This window comes from Aspergillus welwitschiae (assembly GCF_003344945.1).
Source record: "Aspergillus welwitschiae strain CBS 139.54b unplaced genomic scaffold BDQ94scaffold_27, whole genome shotgun sequence".
Taxonomy (NCBI): domain Eukaryota; kingdom Fungi; phylum Ascomycota; class Eurotiomycetes; order Eurotiales; family Aspergillaceae; genus Aspergillus; species Aspergillus welwitschiae.
The window spans coordinates 157,756-176,353 of record NW_020798721.1 but is presented as its reverse complement, the minus strand read 5'-3'; the positions used below and the strand labels follow the sequence as shown (position 1 = coordinate 176,353).

The window sequence follows — 18,598 nt, the reverse complement described above, 5'->3', positions numbered from 1 at the left end:
ACGTGATTTAGCTATGCTCGTCTTGTTTTCTTTTCAGCTCTCGTTATTGTAGGGAATAATATTATTTACCAATCCAGATGGCTTTTCGGTTTTCAATTGCGCTGCAGGACAATAGACTATCGTGAATCATGTCCGAATCGTCAGATTAGGATACAAGTAAATAATATCCAGACGTAGGACTGGACCTTTGGAGAATATTATGGAGCTAAGCAGCCTCAGTCTCACAGTTGTCTGCGGTCGGACTCTGCGACCCGAAAGCATATAAAAGCTAGGTTTCCAGGTTTCCAAATCAAGAATCATCCACGATCACCACAGCCACGTAAACTCACTTTGAATCAATCATATTAACTGTCTTTTGCCTGTTTTGCAAGATCGTTACGTCAACCATGTAGCGACGTGCGTGCCTTATTCATCCTCATCCGGTTGGGGCGCGTACGAGTAGAATGTACGCGCAGATATCAGAGCAAACCATGCCAGGCCAATCAAATCTCCAGGAGACCAGCGGATTTCAGTCAAGAGACGCTGCTAGAGACCAGTGAGCAGCTTTCAAAATAAAGCGGGGGCTACTAACACTTTTCAATTCCTCAAATGAGCCCGCAGACGTCGTCGCAGAGAGAAACTCAAGAGCAGCTGAGCAATTCCGCCAGCGATCGAGATTGTCAATCCCAACGGCCCCGTCATCTTTAACGTATTTCTGCATCAGTTGCATCATAACCCGTGCAACGGGAACCAAGTCATCCGCTCGGACCCTACCTGCCGGTCGGACGGCAAAGCAATCAATCCGTGCTAATAAATAGTTAGAAGCCTTTCCGAGCTTGGCCCAAGCAATGGCTCACCGATTTGGATCTCCCCTTCAAGACTCATGAGGATGCTGGAGCAATCCATGGAGCTATGCTGGAGATTTTGGGCGACGAGATATGATAGCCCATCAACAAACTGGGAACGGTTAGCGATCGTGTATATTCGCGTGGGACTAGAGACAAAACCTGGGACATAATGGCAGCCAGCTGCTGCTGGTCTGGGAAGGCTTTGCAGGCGACGATATGATCTAGGGTGAGCGGGTGGAATTTGCTGAGAGTGTACAGGGCATCCGGGGTGCGGAAACACTCCGAAACAGAGACCACATTTTGATGGCGTGTGGAACGGAGAATCTCCAGGATTCTGTCGGTATCACTGCAGGGATACTGACGAATTGCCAATACAACACGGCGGCCGGAACGCCGGACACATACAGAAACAGTGCCAGCCAAATCGCATTCGTAGTATTTCTTAAAAGTATCCCCTGGAGGCTCCGCTCGTATAACTAGATCTGAAGCCGCACCGCTCCCCGACCCGCTGGTTACCGGAAGAGCCAAGGCTCGTGACGGACCCCGGATGATCTTACGACTCGAGTCTGCGAGCGAGGGAGTAGCGGGTCTTTTGCCCGGGCGGGCGCTGGATGAGCCAGTTTCTTTGGGCTTGTATTTGAGTTCAGGTGGTGATGGCACCGCTGCTTCAGTATCAGGTGGTTGTTCGAGGAGAGGAACTTCATCCGCTAGGTATTGGGTGGCCCGATTGTTCTTCACAGGCTGCATGATGGAGATTATAAACGTCCAGACCCAGTGGGCAGATACAGCAATAATGAAAGACAATGCATGCGAGCGAGAGCGCAGTTTTAAGATGGTCTGGAAAAGGGTTGCTGCGGGAGCTTGGGGGTCGCTGCGGGAGCCATGCATGCAGGACAGCGAGGCTCCGCAGCGCTACCGCAGTGGAGAACCCATTCGACATATATATATTTGCCATGGCGTTGACTTTTCTTCTGTCGTTATCGATATCTGCTTGCACTTCTATTCTCGCGATGCGGCGGGCCCTATTTACGGAGGAAGAAGTCCGACTGGCAACGGAGCGGCGCCTGAAATACCTAGGAACAGCCAAGGTTAATATCTATCAAATTCAATTTGACCCCCCGTTGCCGCGAGATCTGGATCCCAAAAATTTGGATCGGCTCTGTGAAATCTTCCGCAAAAACCGCTGTCGTCGCCTGGATGTCGACAATCACGTCCCCGCGATCGTGTCATGGCAGGATCTCGCTGATGCGCTGCGGAAGGCGAAAGTTCCGCAGCAATCGCTGCTGACTAATGATCCTTACCAATGTCCCCAGCTGGGGTTTGCGGCGGGGCAACTACGAGCCCTCCATGGCCGTCACCGCGTGCAGGCGGGAGCCAAGGTACTTCCTCCGGCTGACCGCTGGTGGACAGTTGATCTCTACGTGGACGGTACGCCTTGTAGGATTCATCTCTTTAGAATCTATAAGACTGACCATCAACGTAGACATCGGTGAAGAACTGAGGACTTCCCTGATAGAGGAATATGCTAATCAAAAGAAGCCGACTGACGGGCAAATATATCGCAAGATCCGGCAGTATGAGGGCGAGGACAACGAAAGCTTCCGGCAGCGGTGGTTTGTGCGGCTGTCACCCAGCAATCAGGACCGCCTGGATCAGTTAGACAATAAAAGAAACCGTCGTCTCCGTAGAGCCTTCGATCGGTTACTACCAATCCCTGGGCTTTGGCCACATGGAATGAGAATAAGCATGCTTCATCGGTTGATCGCCACAAGTTGTGTCGATGTGAGTTCTAAGATCCCTGTTTGCCGTCCTGCCAATCACAATTCTCACCACTCTGTAGGAGATTCTGACCTATCTTGAGCATATCGGATACTTCTGGTCCTCCATAGTTGATTCAGATCCTGTTTCGATGAAGAAGATTGATTTGGATACCGTCGACGCCCTGCAGTTGCTGGCACCGGGCAGATCCCGTACCGACGCAAAATTAGCCTGTGGGCTGGTCCTGAGTGGCCAGGCATTTGCAGAATTCAGCGAGGAAGAACGAAGAATCATATGGAGCCGAATGAAGGATTTTGACGGGCTGATTCCGTCCTTGTACACGTTTTTTGAAGATTTCAAATATCTGGAAAGCTGCGCTCATTGTGTGAAGCGACTTTTTGGCCCATCGACTGAGTCTGTGTGGGAAACCATGAGGTCAATGTTTATTCCGTCCTCGAATTTGGAGGGAGGGGAGTGTGTAATTCAGACCTCTGAGTCTACTTTCCGGCATCAGTGGGCGACCGACGTGAAGCGCCTTGAAATGGGATACTTGCAGGTGTGGCTGTATGCAATGCGACATTATCCTCTGATGCCTTCGGACCCAAAGAAGGTGGATGACCTGTTGGCAAAGCCAATTCGTGCGAAAGCCGATGAGAGAGCGATCTATGAGATGGCTGAACTCGCTCGCCGGGTCGGATTCGAGTCCCCCGAAATTGATGCATTGATTAACGGTTCCCCAGACCATCAGATCGCACGGGCGGCTCTGCTGCAGGCTAGGAAACCTAGTCGGTTCCGCTATGACGCCCAGCAGTTTGAAATCCTTGTCAGCCGTATTGTAGACTGTTTTGCTGTGGCGGTGCCCGACCAGCCCGACATGACACATGATCTTCTCGCGGACAGCACCGTGAAACCTCGGGCTCGCTGCGGGATGCCACAAACACGAACCCATAAGCAAGATAGTCCCTTGCTCTTTCTGGACCGTTTGCACGCCGACGACATTGGGTTTACTGACACGATCACTAGCTTTTATGTCCGCCGCTGTGTCTATTTTTCCTTCTTTGGAAGACCTGCAATACCTGGACCCACTAGCAGTGACCGGGCCGGAGAGTCTTCCGGGGATATTCCATGGTCGCCGTTGTTCGTTGGAGAAGATGGTTCATCTGGGGACCATGGATCCGCTCGGCCAGCAGCTCTACCCAGTGGGTCACCTCATCAAGAACGAGAAGAGCCACAGGGGCGGGGCGCCCGACGGGGCGAGAAGCAACATATTCCGCGCCGCCAGCAGGTCCAGAGGGACAAACGAAAACGGGGTGTTGCTAAACAACGACGAAAGCGGAGGGCTCAGATGCGCAAGCGTAAGTTGCATCCAACGGGAGAAGGGGACCACGAGCCCGAAGACTACGACATGGAGTTGGACGGTCCGAGCATGGAGTCCTCGGATGAGGATATGTACGACTATTCGTCCCAGGAACTTTCTGATGAAGGTCCACAAGACGAATCAATGCAGTCCGATCCAGCAACCGCCCCCACACATGGCCCTGCCGCCCCGGAAGAAACAGATACCCATAGCCATTGCACGAGAATTTCACTTGAAGCAACCCCGCTTGAGCAGGACTCAGACGACAGACCAACAGTAGAGGGTCCACCTCTGGACAATGGCCTTGAAGATCAGGCGCGTATTGCTCATCCGTCACAGCCACAGCCCACGGAAATTGAGGACGACAATTCTACGAGTGTTGGCGGCCCTGCTGGGCAAGAACAGGGCTTGAAAGAATACGTTGACCATATCATGAGGGCACGGGAAGAACAGGATAAGTTAGAGGAGGAGTTAGATCATGAGCGACTCCAGGAAGAGCTTGGTATCTCTTACCAGAAGCAACCAGTCCTGGAACCGTCACCTAGACCACGAGAAAGGCAGAATTCACCACTGGCGCCCCCTGACGACCAATCAGCGGACGTGACGCATAATAACAAGCTAGTAGCACCGGTTTCTGAAACGACTCAAGACCCATCGCCAGCTTCTCACCGTGAAGGACAGCTGGGTCCTCCCGCAGATGCCGGGACTTCAATCCTGGTCGAGGCACCGCCACCACAACCACCAGCACTTGTGGAGATTTCCTTCTGGGAGTTTAAAGGCGAATGGAAGAAATCTGACTGTGTACGAGCGGGTGCTTCCAGTCTACGGCCGTTGGAACTGATGGCGACGAAGTATTTACGGAAGAATTATTCGCTGTATGATCGGAATCTACATAGCCTCAGCCCCACCCAATGTTATCGCGCAGCCACTGCCGACGGCAGTAATGTCATATTTATGATCTCTAAGGATGAAGAGCAGAAGCTCGCGTCCCAAGGCCGAATCACCAAAGACAAGCAGCTTCTATCGTTGATTTCTCGAGTGCTGCCCGAGCAATAGTCTCATGGCAGTCAAGAGAACATGAGCACCCTTTCAGGTCCAATCTAGAAATATGTGGCTCAACTTATGCAGTTTTAACAGCCATGAGCCAGGCCGCCCTAGAAGGAACCTCTCATGGCAGTTGACACCATGAGAACCATCTCTTGTGTTGCTCTACGGGATATGCAGAAATTTTTGTGTGATATGTTATAGGTAGATCATCATAGTAATTCATCTAACTTGAGAGTATTGGATCAAAAGGCCTCTCTTATGAGGGAAACCCTCTTGTGAGATTCTTCTTGTGAGGAAATTAGCCATGTGAGGGTCCAGTCAAGAGAGACAACCATACGAGAGGAACTAAAACATGTGAGGTGGTTCATCGAGGGCTATACGTTCTAGAACAGTCATCTCATATCCAATCAGATCATAATATATGCTTAATGTAGGGATCAAGCCAAGCAGACTTCTTTCTAGTTGAATCTACTGGTATCCACCAATGAAGATCCGCCTCACTGGGTCAGCGACAAGCGTTCACCTCATGAGCACAATCCATTACATTCGTGTGGCCAAGGCAGCAGCCAATAGGGGCTAGTCATGTAATGGGGGTGTTTCTAGCTTCCTCAAAACCAATCACCAGCAGCTAGAAAGACACCTGATCATGTACGTACAAATTAGAAGCGTGTTCGGGCCATCCTAGCTAAAAACTCTGTCGAGTAGTTGTTGAAGGAGGGAACCAGGTCGGGGTTATAGATCAGCCAGAGAAGGAGCGGCCCGGGAGCGATGTGAAAGCGGCGAGAGGAGAACGCTATCCTCAGACAGGTAGGGGTAATACCGCAACGGACAGGAGGACGGATAATAAGACTTTACTAGTACATCAGTTCGAGTTGATCATCCGTGACTGCCCAAGTCGTCTTCGCGTATGATACACATATCTGGAAGGAGCCCGATCCTGATTCACAGGTTCAACCTGAATATCCTTCCGTATCATTCCCAGGTCCTGATGCTGTTGGATAAAACGACCGATGCCTCCATCCATGTAGTTAAACTGGATTACTTCCACTGTTGGATGCCTGCCTAAATATAATAGTATATCTGGTGTTATGGCAGAATCACAACGTCTGATGACTATTGACCGCATTGATGGGGGTAAAGAAATTTGTGTATCGAGGGCATTGCACTCAACGCCTAGTTTCTCGAGAGCGGGAAAGTCTTCAAAGGATCCATACTTAGGAGTCTTGTTGTATGCAACATTATTCTCACAGTCTTCAACAATAAGTTCCTTCAGGCTTTGCTTGTGAATAAGAAGAGCCGCATGTATGTCTCGAGAATCGAGAGGGATAGGTGTCCGAAAGATTGGAAATGATAGAGGGTGGTGATACTGCAAGCTCACTAGACGCTTGCAGCTTCTGATTATCATGCATAAAGATTCTGTATCAAGATCGCATTCATCGAGCAAAATTCGATTGATCGGAAGATTGGATGCAGATAACTGCACTGCATTGCAATAATGTTTTCTCAATGATAACAGAGATAACCGCGGAAGAAGATGGATAATTCTCCATATCGCAGGTCCACTCTGTACACAGTGAAGCTCTTTTAGATATTGGAACGGGAAATCTCTCAGCATGGACAAGAAATAGAAATCCCCAGAAATTGCAAGCTGCTGTATATTTGGTACCTGTGGTGATAGCTGGGGCAAGAATTTATGTAGATATACAGATTCATAAGGCAAAATTTCTTCAATTCTTTCAAAAGAGACTGACTTCACATATTGCCCGGCATCATTTTTGATGATAGTTTCCAGGAATGACTGCAATCTTCTCCGAAACCGCGATGTCTTGCACTCCACGTTGAATGAAGAAACAAGAAAGGGTAGCGAAGCAGCATGGAGATATCGAGAAACGAGGCAAGTTGATAGAATTGCTGAAAAGGGTAGAATTTGGAAGATCATTGTCAAGATCTCGGGAGGTAGGTTGTAAAGCCCAGCCATAGATTAATGGATTGATCGAGTAGTTTAGCAGCACAAGAATCATGGCCTGCGTAGCTGGAGTCCAGGTGGTCTCTCGGCATTTAAGAGCGCATTTGACCCAGGTTGTCGGACTTACGGCACTGATACTAAATACAGAAAGTACTAGTAGTGGGCTTGCAGCCAATCAAGGCACCAGGAACTACAAGAAACATGGTGTAGCCGCTGGTGGCAACATACATCATTGAAAACTGTAGCTCCATGAGTCAAACATCTATTGTTCGGGATTTTGGGGAGCTCTTCTTATGTGTCTTCATTGCATTAAATATGATATTTTGACTATAAGAACCCCCATGAATGGAGACAGTGTCTATCCCCCTACACAGAGTCCTTTCGAATCAAAGATGCTCGCAAAGACCCAACCATAGCTTCACCATTGTACACCAATTGTGGCAAGAGTGATATTTCGAATTAAATAAACCCGAGATAAACACTCGGCCGAATCTTCCACAGTAGTCATGCCGTGAAAGTCTGTCTGCAACGGTCATAGAGCGCATCAAGAGAAACAAAAGACCATTCACAGATCATACACCCGTAGAGTTCCTAGGCGGTGCATTTCTTCTACGGCGGGCGGTCGATAATGCAGTGTAGATAGTCGTCGACCAGTAAACTAGAACAGGAAAATAGTCTAGGTAATTGCATCGTCTAGAATCTATTAAAGAAGAGCCGCGTATGGTGTGTGTTGGCTCATTATTCTTTCGCTCAAAACACCGGGTCCGGGCAGCGCCAACGACTGCGTACCCGATGCTCATCAATCGCGTGGCGCTGGAATGCCATTCTATGCAACAAGGTCACTTCGCACCAGTTGCACTTGAGCGGCTCCTCCTTCAGATGAACGGCATCAAAGTGGCGCGTGACACAACCAGCATCATGAAACATTCGGCAGCGAACCTTTTCAGGTAGCTTCTCATTCGCGAAGCATTGAAAGCAGGCCTCTGGCAGCTCCGAATTCTCTAAATATTCTTTGGTAGCACGCGACGGCTTGCCCCGTACAGTAGGGGGTGCCACTTCGCATGTACTGACGCCGTCTTGAACTTCTGATACATCCTGGGGTGGAGCTATGGGTTCATGCAATGCAGCGGTCGTAGTTTCTCGCCTTGGCCGGCCTCTCAGAGGGCCTCCTTCAAGGACATCACAATATTGCATTACCGCATCCGCAGCTGCATCGCGCCGATTCCATTCGTCTTCCAGCGAGTTGGATATCGGATAGGACAAAAGACATCGCAAAAGGTGTAGCTGGGTTGGAGGCATAGCATCCTCGAAAAGTTCTTCCTCTTCCTCTTCCTTGACTGCAGTGCCAGAGAGCTGCGCCTCAATATCCAGGAAAGCCTGCTCTTCATCAAAGTTCTCTCGGATCTGATGCCGCAAAGCCCTCAGCAATCGTTTTCGCGTATTCGTCACCTCTTTCTTCTGCCTCTCCATCCGAATGAGCAGACCCGGTTGCTGGGTCTTATCATACTGGGCACCAAGCTCCCTCAGCTTCTGGCGGGCTTCTTCCAACTCAGGATGGTCCTCCACCTGTGCCTTCTGTTGCTCAGTTAGATATCTTGGGCGTCGCGGGTCTTGCCAACGGTTCTGGCGCGTGACAGCCCGCATTAATTCCACATCCGGGTCAAGGCCACAGATAACCCGAATCATATCTGTGTCGATCTGCAAAGGATGGTAATGGTCGAGAAAAGTCCGAGGGCTAGCGTGCTTCATGATCAACATATGTTGCTCCTTGCTGACCCATCCTGAAGTTGAATGTCAGCAGTTAAAAGCACTTTGGATAGAGGTGGTATGGAAAGAGTTGCTCACCACTCTCGTTGAGCACTTTGCTACCCCCGTACCGGAACTTATGGGCATGGAATGTCCCGGGCCATCCGCGAATTTCCCCAAACGTGACCAGGAGGCTGGACATGGAGGACTTGGACATGGGTTGGGTCCGCAGAATGGTTGGAACTCCTTTGACTAAGTCTGTTTTGCAAAAGATATACCAATCCGCCTTCTCCCGGTCCAAGGGCACCAGGAGCTGTTGGCAACCTTTGCTAACAAAGAGCTTCCGCAACTGGGCCTTTGATGTCAAGTTATTCCGGAATGCTTTGGCGTGAAATAAGACTCCGAATAGTAACGTATGGGGACATATCACCAAAGATGGTCCATAGACCACTTCAGGGAGTGCAAATGTAGTCCTGTCGTCAGTTAGCCCACATTGCCCGGTTTAGACATGTCTCGAAAGGGCAATGGTTTCAAATTAGACTCGTGTTGACGGATCCAGCAGGGCTTAGAGATAATGAGATAGTGAAGGGAAAGGAAGGCAGTGCCCTTACAATTTAGTCAGCCCGAGAAACTTCTTACATCCATCGGGCGTCAGTTCAACCAAAGGAATAGGAGGTCCGCCGCGAGGATCCTTCTGCAGCGAGATTTGTAGATCCTTGAACTGGAGACTCAATAGGGCACTTCTGCGGTGTACAGTGAACAGAGCCAGTGAATTGAACAGGCATACTTGGACACGCTGGAATCCAAGATAGAACTTCTTTAGCTGAGTCGAGAGAATCGTTTCATTCAACGGGCCGATATCTTCAATGTAGACTGGCGTCTTCTTTTTCGGTTGCGTATCTAACCCATGCTCTACCACCAAGTACTTGATACCCTATAGATTGGACGGTTAGACAAGATAGTCATATAAATCAAAAGAATAATAATTCATGTTACTGACTCTCCGTACTTCTGACCCATCTAAATCATCGATTTTGCTCTTGGTCAGTTTTTGGTAGTAACCACGAAGATTTTTCCAGTCAGTATTCAATGAGCTAGACTTGTGAATGCCCTTGTTACGTCGACCATTCTTTCCTCGCTCGAGTTTGAGAGACCAGCCCAAGAACCGATACAGGTCGTTGTTCGACGCCTGACGTAGAGCCTCTTCGGGATCCCGCCATTTTCGTACATTGGGCTCTAGTTTTATTTTGCTCTTACAATATCTATACCTGCATTAGCTGAGAACAGCAAAGGCGGTATTCAGCCTGTGTCACTGACCGCTTCCATCGGGTTTCGATCCGCTCCCGTCGTTCGATGGTACCCTCTGCTTTGTCAAAATCATCGTCGATCTCACAAAGGTCGATTCCGGTGTCATCGAGGGGGTCGTCGTAGAATTCGTCTGCCTCATTGGATGGACTTGGCTCCAAAGCAGGGTCATCCGACCGGAGGCGTTTTCGTGGCCTCGGGCTATCATCCCGCTCGGTGACATCTGGCTCGGTCACATCTGTCTCGTAAGTGGCATCCCACTGCTCGTCCCAGTCAGGGCCTCTACCGGCAATATCATTCTCGCTGCAGTCACTCCCCGTCAGGTGGGATCGATTCTGTCGTGTACGGGTACGCTTCATCGGTGGACTTGAAGGAATGGAGGAACGGATACTGAGAGGAAAGGCACAGCGGTCGTAAGGATTCGGGGGAGTAGGAACGACACCAAATTCTAGCAAAGTAGTTACTTAAAAAAAGACTGAAGTGAGTCTATTGTAGGTGCAAGAAAAGACCTTGGGGCTAGAAGATGACCTTCTTAAGTAGGGTGATCCGGCAGATGGATTAGGGGAGAAACTAAAAGAAGGAAAAATAAGTCTGGAGGAAACGAGCCGCGGTAAACGAGTTGCCCTCGAGGCCTGGCCGGAGCCCGGGCGCATTTGAAGGGATGAAGTGAAGCCATTTTCGGCTCCCTCATACGGCCTCTGGTTGGAGGGACGGTGCTGAAAGAGCGACGCTTGAAGTCGATGAAACGCCCACGATGGTGGGGCAATGAGCGCGAGTGTGACTGGTGCGTGGTGGTAGCGAGGCTGGGAGCGTGGTGGAAGGGAGAAGTCACGTGTTACCAAATGGCTGCCGAAAAAGGCGTCGGATGCGGCCCAAAATGGCATACGTTTGGTAAGTCCGAATTGTCTAGTAGTAAATATTTATAGTATCCAGCTTTTATCTGAAGCCGCGTATTCTTATAAAATATTATAATTTAAAAGATGAAGTGGTCGCGAGATAATAAAATCAAGATAATTAATTAATATAAATTCTGATTATTTCCAGAAATAAATTTCAGATATTAAAGAGTTAGTTTATTAAAAGAAAATATACCTTATTCTATTAAGAATATAATTAAACTGAATATATTTATAAAATAACTAGTATTATTACTAATGAAAATGAAAGAATACCAACTTTAATTAATAAAAACCAAGAATCAGGTAGTTTAGAGAAAGATTCAGACTTCAGTTCACTAAGAAGATAATATTAATTATTATATTAGCTTTATACTTCGGCGGCCGTAGCCAAAATAAAATTAATATAAATATTTTTTTTATTTTATTTCCTTAAGTTAGTATATGTATTCTGCTAGTCATCACAGTATATTTAATTATAATAAATTATTATAGATCTTCTTACTAATCTTCCTTTTTGATGTCTTCGGCTGCAGCTGAGTTATTATTAGTTATAGAATTAGAGTCAAAATCCTTTTCCGTTTTCTGAGTCGGCCGTGGATAGTATATTTTCTATTTAGTATTAGTTTACATACCGATAGCAAGCATACACACAGCTTGCTGTATTCGTAGGCCTTTCGTAAGAGGCTCTTTTTGCGCCAGTCTCGTTTCTGTCGCATCATCTTCTTGAGTGAGGTGGGGGACTTCGGTGACTTCTGCTTGTTTGATACAGTGGCACCAAGCTTCGCCTTCCATGTCCATCACATGAAAACTTGTTTTTGAACCCTAATGCGCCAAGACATACTATCTGTATATGGTTAGAAGAAAATACCATTTCTGTTCAGTTACTGAAATGCGTGGTAAAGGACAAAGGAGTGCCTGAATACGCTGTATTGTGACGGTACTAAAGACACCCCTCCATAACTACCAGGATAACACCTCAACTGAGAAAACGCAACTAAGGCGCCATCAACGTATAAGGCCACAGCAAAATGGCACGAAATCATGAGTCCTGGCAGCGTACAATGATTGACCATATGATACGTAGCAAGAAAACACTAACTACATCGCAAATGGCCGGGCTTGCTTGACCAGTACACTTTGAGAGACTGTTCCTCGGCTCCCGCTGCCAAGAGCTTAGCGTAATATCATCCATTGAGCGGGCCATATTAAGCTGAGAGCCATGTAAATTGCGACTGGTACGGTATTTTTCTCCCTCTTCTCTTTCCTTTTCCGCTCCAGATTCGGCTCTCTCGTTGAATTGTATAGCATGTTTTCCACTGCTGTTCACCGTAACATCATAAGTGTGAGCTATGCATACTCAACTTTTTGCAATATGCACCATGCTAGAAGTAATTGTATGGTGCCACTACGACAGATCAACACACATCCCATATTCACTCAACATCTTCGCGACAACCACAAACCCTCCAACAGCTGGAGCAGCCAATGGCACGACAACCGTGAGAGTGAAGAAAAGCAGAGAAGCAATTGAATGTGCCCTCGCCTCCATTCCTGGTCTGGTCAGGGATGGATGAAGTACATAAATATAACCAAGGATAAGATAAACCCACAATCCTGCGAATAAGCCGGTCGCCAACCAAGCCATGGTAAATCCCCGCTCGAGTAGAGAACTATTGCCCGTGGCAAACCGGGACAGGCCACCTACAATCGCCAATGGTGGCAGGGAAAACAGGAACCCGCAAATCCACGCAAAGTCAGTTGTGTGATCCGCGTCGTATTTTACTTCCTGATTTGGGTCTAGGTGGATGTCTGCGACTTCTCCAACAATGACGGCCCCGTTCTCTTCGGCTTCGTCCATGGTTGATGTCCTGACCATATAGATAGCGGGATACTCTGGTGTGAGGCAAGTTGCGATTAAATTGATGATGGACATGTAAGCGTAGGAGGCGACTGTGAGACCGAATGCAGCGTATCCATATTCATCAATCTGGTTTCCCCGCGAGCGATACAGGGTGATTATAGCCCATATCGCTTGCGCCAGGCTAACAAATGCCTTTGGGATATTGTATGAAGCGGCGAGCGCTGTGTGTAATCGTTGTGGTTGTTTCTGAGGTGGGCGTGTTGGCCTGCGCTCCCCGACGCCCTCCAAGGTGTGTACTGCAGCATCGCCCAATAAAAGCTTGTGCCTAATCTGCGCTTGCGGTTCACCTGTGCTCCCCCACTCGCTTCGGGGACGTTTGGCCCAGGGGTGCTTCCTCTCCTTCTCCCGAGGAACCAGCCTGAGCGATGCCGGGACGTAGCCAAACCAATAACCCTCTGGAAGATGAAAATGCCCATGGATGTTAGCCAGGTGGCGAACAAGGGTCACTCTATTTATCATCCACGGGTGCTCGGTTGTATTAATCTCTATTGCACCCCCATATTCATCGGCTACCCAATTCGTTTTCACGACCATGCACAAAGCCATGGCCGCAGCAGCCTGCTCCATAGGATTTCTCGATCGAAACACAGGACGCCTTATGAAAACCTCCATGGCTCTCATTATGCCGCTCGAGGGTGCGAGAAGAGCTGCTACACCAACACAAATGGTCTCCGTAACGCTTTGTCCTGGCACCGAGACAATGGTTGCCGCGTGGGCGAGATAGTTTGTGAAGAAAAATAAGATGTAGTCGTACCATTTCGGAGGCGTACAGATAAGGTTTGGATCGCCATGGTTACTCGAACCTTCGGGAACACTGACAGTCAGGTTCATTCTGGCGTTCTGATTTTGAGAAGCGCAGGTTGAGTGTAGATACAGAGTGAGTATGTCAACTGTGATTGTCAGCTCCTTCACTAACCAGGGTATTTATCGCGAAATACTCCGACAAAGGATATATGAGGTAAGTTGCTATCAATTTCTCATCCAATTTCATGGGTGATGGCCCTAAGAAGTGTGCGATGGATGTGAAAACGATCAGAAGGCTGATGTTTGCCCTCATGACATTGTGGCCCTACTCCGTACACTGCCCCGCATATCAGCTGCTCCGCCTCACATAAGCGCCAATAATACTACTTATTATCAGTGCGACCATCAGTATATACTAGGTTCTCCTTAGGTCTTCTGGTAAACGTGGGAGGATGCAAACCCCGTCGCACACCCATCCAGGAACCCTCAAAGTATTCATATTGGGTGTATCTGAACTCGAACTTTTGGGTTTGTCTAATAACCGCTTATGCCTTCAGATCGAACTCGCTGGTGGCGCTTTCTTTTTCATTTGTAACATAATCTCGAGATCTGCTTTCAGAAACTCCTCCCAGTAGTCACTGGGAGCTACAACCAAATCTTTTTCGGTCACGCTACCCACTTTTTTGGTGTTTTATGTGTAAGTTTCCATTCAATTGTATAGCGAACGTATCTTAGTGGCTGCTCATCGTATTCGCCTCCCTCTTCCCTTTCAGCCAATGGGAGGAATCCGAGCTGACTTGCCTGGTGTGGCTGCAATGTACGATGCGGGGAAAAGCTAAGGGAGCAGGGAGTATACGGGGAATCGCCAAAGTTCCCCGGAGTGGGTGCATACTGTGAAATATCGAATAGCCCTTTTGACTATGATGATGACACACAACCTCCCGCGATCGACCTTTGGGTTGACAATTCACACGATACATAATCAAGCAGGCGCTGAGAAGTTTAATAATAGTGGTTTGACACGTTAGCCTTCAATCTTTCATGCCCAATAAGGCGTTGAGCAATCAGGAGATTACTCAGTAAGCATAGTGGCAAGCAGAGTGGGGTTTGCGCTACCAGAACCAGTACCAAGAACCCTATCTATCCTGCTTTTTTTTTCGGATAGCCTCAGGAATGCCCTGACTCTCAGCAGTAGCATGCTATGAGATGCAGAAGAGAGCTACATTGTTAACAGAATTGCGAGATGAGCAAGACGCCCTGTTTGATAAGTTTGCGTAGAATCTTCTAGAAGCATTGTATGCCCCATACCGGTACCTTACTATGGCACGTAATATTACCCGTTAGATACTTAACCGCAAGTTACATACTAGTCAACAATTACACATTTCCTAATTAGGATTAGTGTCGTGCGTTAATCCCCATTTGGAACTACACATGTGATCTCAGTACCAACAAAGCTCCTAGGAACTGGAAATACTCCTGTCGATCCCAGAGGATGGCTCACAAGGCCCTGGGACCTGCGTTGCTCAGCGAGCCCCAGGCTCAGCTTCTGTGAATTGCAAAGGGACACTACAGAAATGAATTAATTTTGGAATAACTAGACTGTCCCGTCAGTACAATGAAGACTTGACATCCGAAATACTGCGTCTTCCAATCCCAGCATCGGGTCCTAGGCAGTGACAAGTGTAAGGACTATATTACAATCCAACTTCTTCCAACGGCCATTGTAACCATGGTCGCCACTGTTTACCTAGCTGCTCGGAAATGCGAGTGATCAGCCTCTTACTATACCCGTTCATGTACCAGGATCCCTCGAGCGGTAGAAGCAATATGCAATAATGCGCCAGCAGGACAAGCGCGACAGGATGCCTCTGTTTCACAAGCCCTAGGTAAGCATCCGGAACTCGTACTGGCCATACATGTAGTGCTACACACAACGAATAGTTATTCCGCGCTTGGGCTTCGTGTGCCCTGGAAAAAGCACTCGAGAGGAGAGTCAGCGCCGATAGCAGAGGGGAGTGATGAACCTCAAATGGTTCGCTTGCTTGTTTTGATGCGTCGGGATTGACTAAATTGAAGAGTTTGTCGAGTCGTGGGTCACAATATGACTTGGCGGAGATTTTGCTTTGGTGATCATCTTCGGCCATGATCATGGCAATGGGGAGCGTTCGGATGTAACCCTCTATAGGTTTAAATATGTGGCAAGTGCTCCGGAGAACCTGCAGCCAGTCCGGAAACGGGTCATTATGTCCGTGCGCGAGCAGGAGGTCGTCGTCGTCGTCGCCGTCCTCATCCTGCGATGCGCCGAAGCAGTGCACGATGAGAAGCTGCGTAAAGGCCAGCAGCGAGACGCAGTTGTCGACGGTGGGCTGCTTCACCGCGGAGCGGAAGTCTGGGAGAGCAATGTTCTGGTGGTGGGCTGCCATGAGACGGTACCGTTGACGCTTAGAGGGGTTGAGGAACGCGAGGTGTAACGCCGAGCAGGAGAGAATGCCGTGTTTTAGGAAAGAATATCTGGCTAATACGCCTGATTCCGCTGTGTCCCAACAGGGCGTCATAATTGCGTCGAATGCGAGCTCGCGGGACAAAGAGGTTTGGAAGTGCTCGAGAAGCCTGACGTCTTCAGCGGCTAGTTCTTGAAGGTCGCAGGTTGGCGAGGTCACGGGAGTGGGCTCTTTGTTTTCGACAGCTGCGTGTTGCTCAGGATGAGAGTTCGTTTGCGGTTGGTGCACTACAAAGTATCTCAACTGGTTGCCGCGGAAAAAGGTCTGCATCCGAACTGGATTGCCCTTGAGATCTACCACTGGGACTCCAGGATGTTCCGCATTGCAGTGCATCTTCATCCGTTTCCCCGTGGCGCAGAGGTGGTGACACCCGCTGGCCCCACAGGCAAGGCCGTCGATGATGGGCAAGAAAGGGATAGGACCCTCATTGGCCTCAGGAAGAACGACATGGTCCGGTTTGGCGAGGTCCAGCTGGTCGGTATAATCGATGTATCTCTGCCGGTGAGACCGGTATATCTTGTGCATCTCCTTCAGGTGGCGGGGAATGGCAGATGGTTGAATCGCATATTTACATTTCTTGCATATGAGCACGCGATGCTGTGGTATGTAATGTAGCAGCTCGGTCGGCTCGGTTGGAACAGCCATGTTGCCATAAAGCGACTGAACTCCTGAGTAGTTTGGCTGGACTGAATGACTGCAGATGAACAAGAACGCTAGGTGCCGTTCCAGATCTGCTTACTCAGCTCCTTTTGGTCGGAGTGGGCCCGGACAGAACACAGAACGGTGCCGTGCCGGACAGTCATTGGTGGTATTCTTAGCGTTGTGGAGTGGTGGCACCTCTCTTCGACTAGTATGGAACCTTAACTGTAAAATATGTGCCGCCGTCATTCCATTATGCCTAATCGAGACAATTCGTCGGTGCCGTGCTCGCCTCTGCATTGGCATACGGTCTTATTAGACCCTTTACACACCGCGGGCTTGCATCAGCGGAACTCTAGAGCCTTCTTTGTAAATTAATAATGCTGCTGAACGAAACTACTAATCATGGATTACGTATCAACCTTGACAGAGGCTCATATAGCCGCGTTCTTGACTAGGAATTCTTCCCTTCATTTTGCCATTCAATAGACCACCACAAGTTTCGCTGGTCCTCCAAAGCATCTACAATCTCCCTTTCGACTACCTTCCCAACAGGCCGCCATGCACAGTATTGTTATCCTTGGCGGGAACTTTGCCGGCGTTAGCACCGCACAGTACCTCCTCAAGCACGTCTTGCCCGTAGTCAAGAACGAAGAATCGCAATACAAGGTTACGCTCGTGTCACCGTCCGCTCAAACCTTCTTTAAGGTGGCAGTCCCGCGAGTCTTGGTATCGGACAAGGTCCCAAACGACAAGCTGTTTGCTTCCATCCCCAATGCTTTCCGCCAGTACAACTCGGACGACTTCACCTTTATCCAAGGCGAGGCGGTCGGACTAGACGAGACGGCTAAGACAGTGTCCATCAAGAGCGTTGGGGCTGCGGACCGCTTGATTGGATATCACTCTTTAGTCATTGCTACAGGGACCACCAGTGTACGTACTCTCGACGCCTTACGCCCATTTTTATACTAACCCCCAGCACACAGCCTAGCGCAGTATGGACGCTGCACGGCGATCACGAAATTACCCTCGCCGCATTTCAGGACCTCCAAGCACGACTCCCGACCTCGAAAACAATTCTCATAGCAGGAGGCGGTCCCACAGGCGTCGAAACAGCAGGCGAGATAGCAAGCCAGCACAAGGACAAAGAAGTTATTCTCCTATCTGGAGGCACGCGTCTGCTGCCGAGGTTGCGGAATAAAAAGGTGGCGCCGAGGGCAGAGCAACAGTTGGCAGCGCTGAACGTGCGGACATTGCACGGCGTGCGCGTCACGTCGTCAACTATGTCGGCTGACAAGGTGTCGTTGGTGTTGAGCGACGGCACCACTAGGACTGTCGACTTGTACATTGACACGACGGGCAGCACACCAAACACCAGCTTCCTACCGCCATCGTGGCTTGATGGCAGCAAACACGTTGCCGTGGACGGGGCCACGCTTCGCGCCACCAATACTCCCGATGGTGTGTACGCGATAGGAGATGTAGCGTCTTATTCTAACGGAGGCATCCCGGACGCTGTTTGGTCTGTTCCCGCGCTGGGGTATTCCATCTGGTCCGACCTACGCGTTGCTGCCACTAGGGACGGGTCCATGAAGGGGGCTGCACCGCTATTGAAGGAGAAGAAGTACAAGCAGATCGAGGAGGACATGAGCATTGTTCCCATAGGACCATCCGGTGGTGTTGGGGCGTTGTTTGGGTGGGCTGTTCCGAGCTGGTTTGTGTGGTTGTTGAAATCGAGGACGTTTATGATGGATAGTGCGCCCAAGGTTGCTACTGGTTATTAGGTGTCATACTCGTATTTAATGTAGAACTGATAAAAATTGCTTTCAACCTGATATACAGTATGTTACGAAGCTGTTAGTTCTGATACAGCCCCGTTTTCAGA

The 18,598-nt window shown here is 49.1% G+C and overlaps 6 protein-coding genes across 6 annotated transcripts; 2 read left to right on the top strand and 4 right to left on the bottom strand.

The window, feature by feature from the left end:
- Positions 1–70: 70 nt before the first annotated feature.
- Positions 71–2,045, bottom strand: BDQ94DRAFT_148069 (uncharacterized protein). Its single transcript, XM_026767134.1, has 4 exons — positions 987–2,045; positions 837–936; positions 572–786; positions 71–525 (listed from the first exon to the last, which is right to left on the bottom strand). Exons 1-4 carry the CDS (start codon positions 1,713–1,715, stop codon positions 406–408), a joined length of 1,164 nt encoding a protein of 387 aa, XP_026623855.1. The 5' UTR covers positions 1,716–2,045; the 3' UTR covers positions 71–405.
- Positions 1,838–5,362, top strand: BDQ94DRAFT_180863 (uncharacterized protein; the record flags this gene model as incomplete). Its single annotated transcript, XM_026773752.1, has 3 exons — positions 1,838–2,255; positions 2,311–2,609; positions 2,668–5,362. The coding sequence occupies 3 exons, from the start codon at positions 1,838–1,840 to the stop codon at positions 4,996–4,998; spliced, it is 3,048 nt and encodes a 1,015-aa protein (XP_026623854.1). The 3' UTR covers positions 4,999–5,362.
- A 1,863-nt stretch (positions 5,363–7,225) lies between these two features.
- On the bottom strand, positions 7,226–10,700 carry BDQ94DRAFT_148067 (DUF3435 domain-containing protein). Its single transcript, XM_026767133.1, has 5 exons — positions 10,019–10,700; positions 9,702–9,963; positions 9,313–9,635; positions 8,801–9,174; positions 7,226–8,736 (listed from the first exon to the last, which is right to left on the bottom strand). Exons 1-5 carry the CDS (start codon positions 10,363–10,365, stop codon positions 7,706–7,708), a joined length of 2,337 nt encoding a protein of 778 aa, XP_026623853.1. The 5' UTR covers positions 10,366–10,700; the 3' UTR covers positions 7,226–7,705.
- A 399-nt stretch (positions 10,701–11,099) lies between these two features.
- Positions 11,100–13,954, bottom strand: BDQ94DRAFT_180861 (uncharacterized protein; the record flags this gene model as incomplete). Its single annotated transcript, XM_026773751.1, has 7 exons — positions 12,330–13,954; positions 11,966–12,224; positions 11,791–11,865; positions 11,747–11,749; positions 11,553–11,690; positions 11,408–11,487; positions 11,100–11,124 (listed from the first exon to the last, which is right to left on the bottom strand). Exons 1-7 carry the CDS (start codon positions 13,655–13,657, stop codon positions 11,100–11,102), a joined length of 1,908 nt encoding a protein of 635 aa, XP_026623852.1. The 5' UTR covers positions 13,658–13,954.
- A 1,224-nt stretch (positions 13,955–15,178) lies between these two features.
- Positions 15,179–16,740, bottom strand: BDQ94DRAFT_180859 (uncharacterized protein). Its single transcript, XM_026773750.1, has one exon. The coding sequence runs from the start codon at positions 16,717–16,719 to the stop codon at positions 15,268–15,270; it is 1,452 nt and encodes a 483-aa protein (XP_026623851.1). The 5' UTR covers positions 16,720–16,740; the 3' UTR covers positions 15,179–15,267.
- Positions 16,741–17,206: 466 nt separating this feature from the next.
- On the top strand, positions 17,207–18,497 carry BDQ94DRAFT_180855 (NAD(P)/FAD-dependent oxidoreductase; the record flags this gene model as incomplete). The annotated part of the gene is made up of 2 exons (XM_026773749.1): positions 17,207–17,646; positions 17,700–18,497. The coding sequence occupies exons 1-2, from the start codon at positions 17,275–17,277 to the stop codon at positions 18,495–18,497; spliced, it is 1,170 nt and encodes a 389-aa protein (XP_026623850.1). The 5' UTR covers positions 17,207–17,274.
- Between the last annotated feature and the right edge of the window lie 101 nt (positions 18,498–18,598).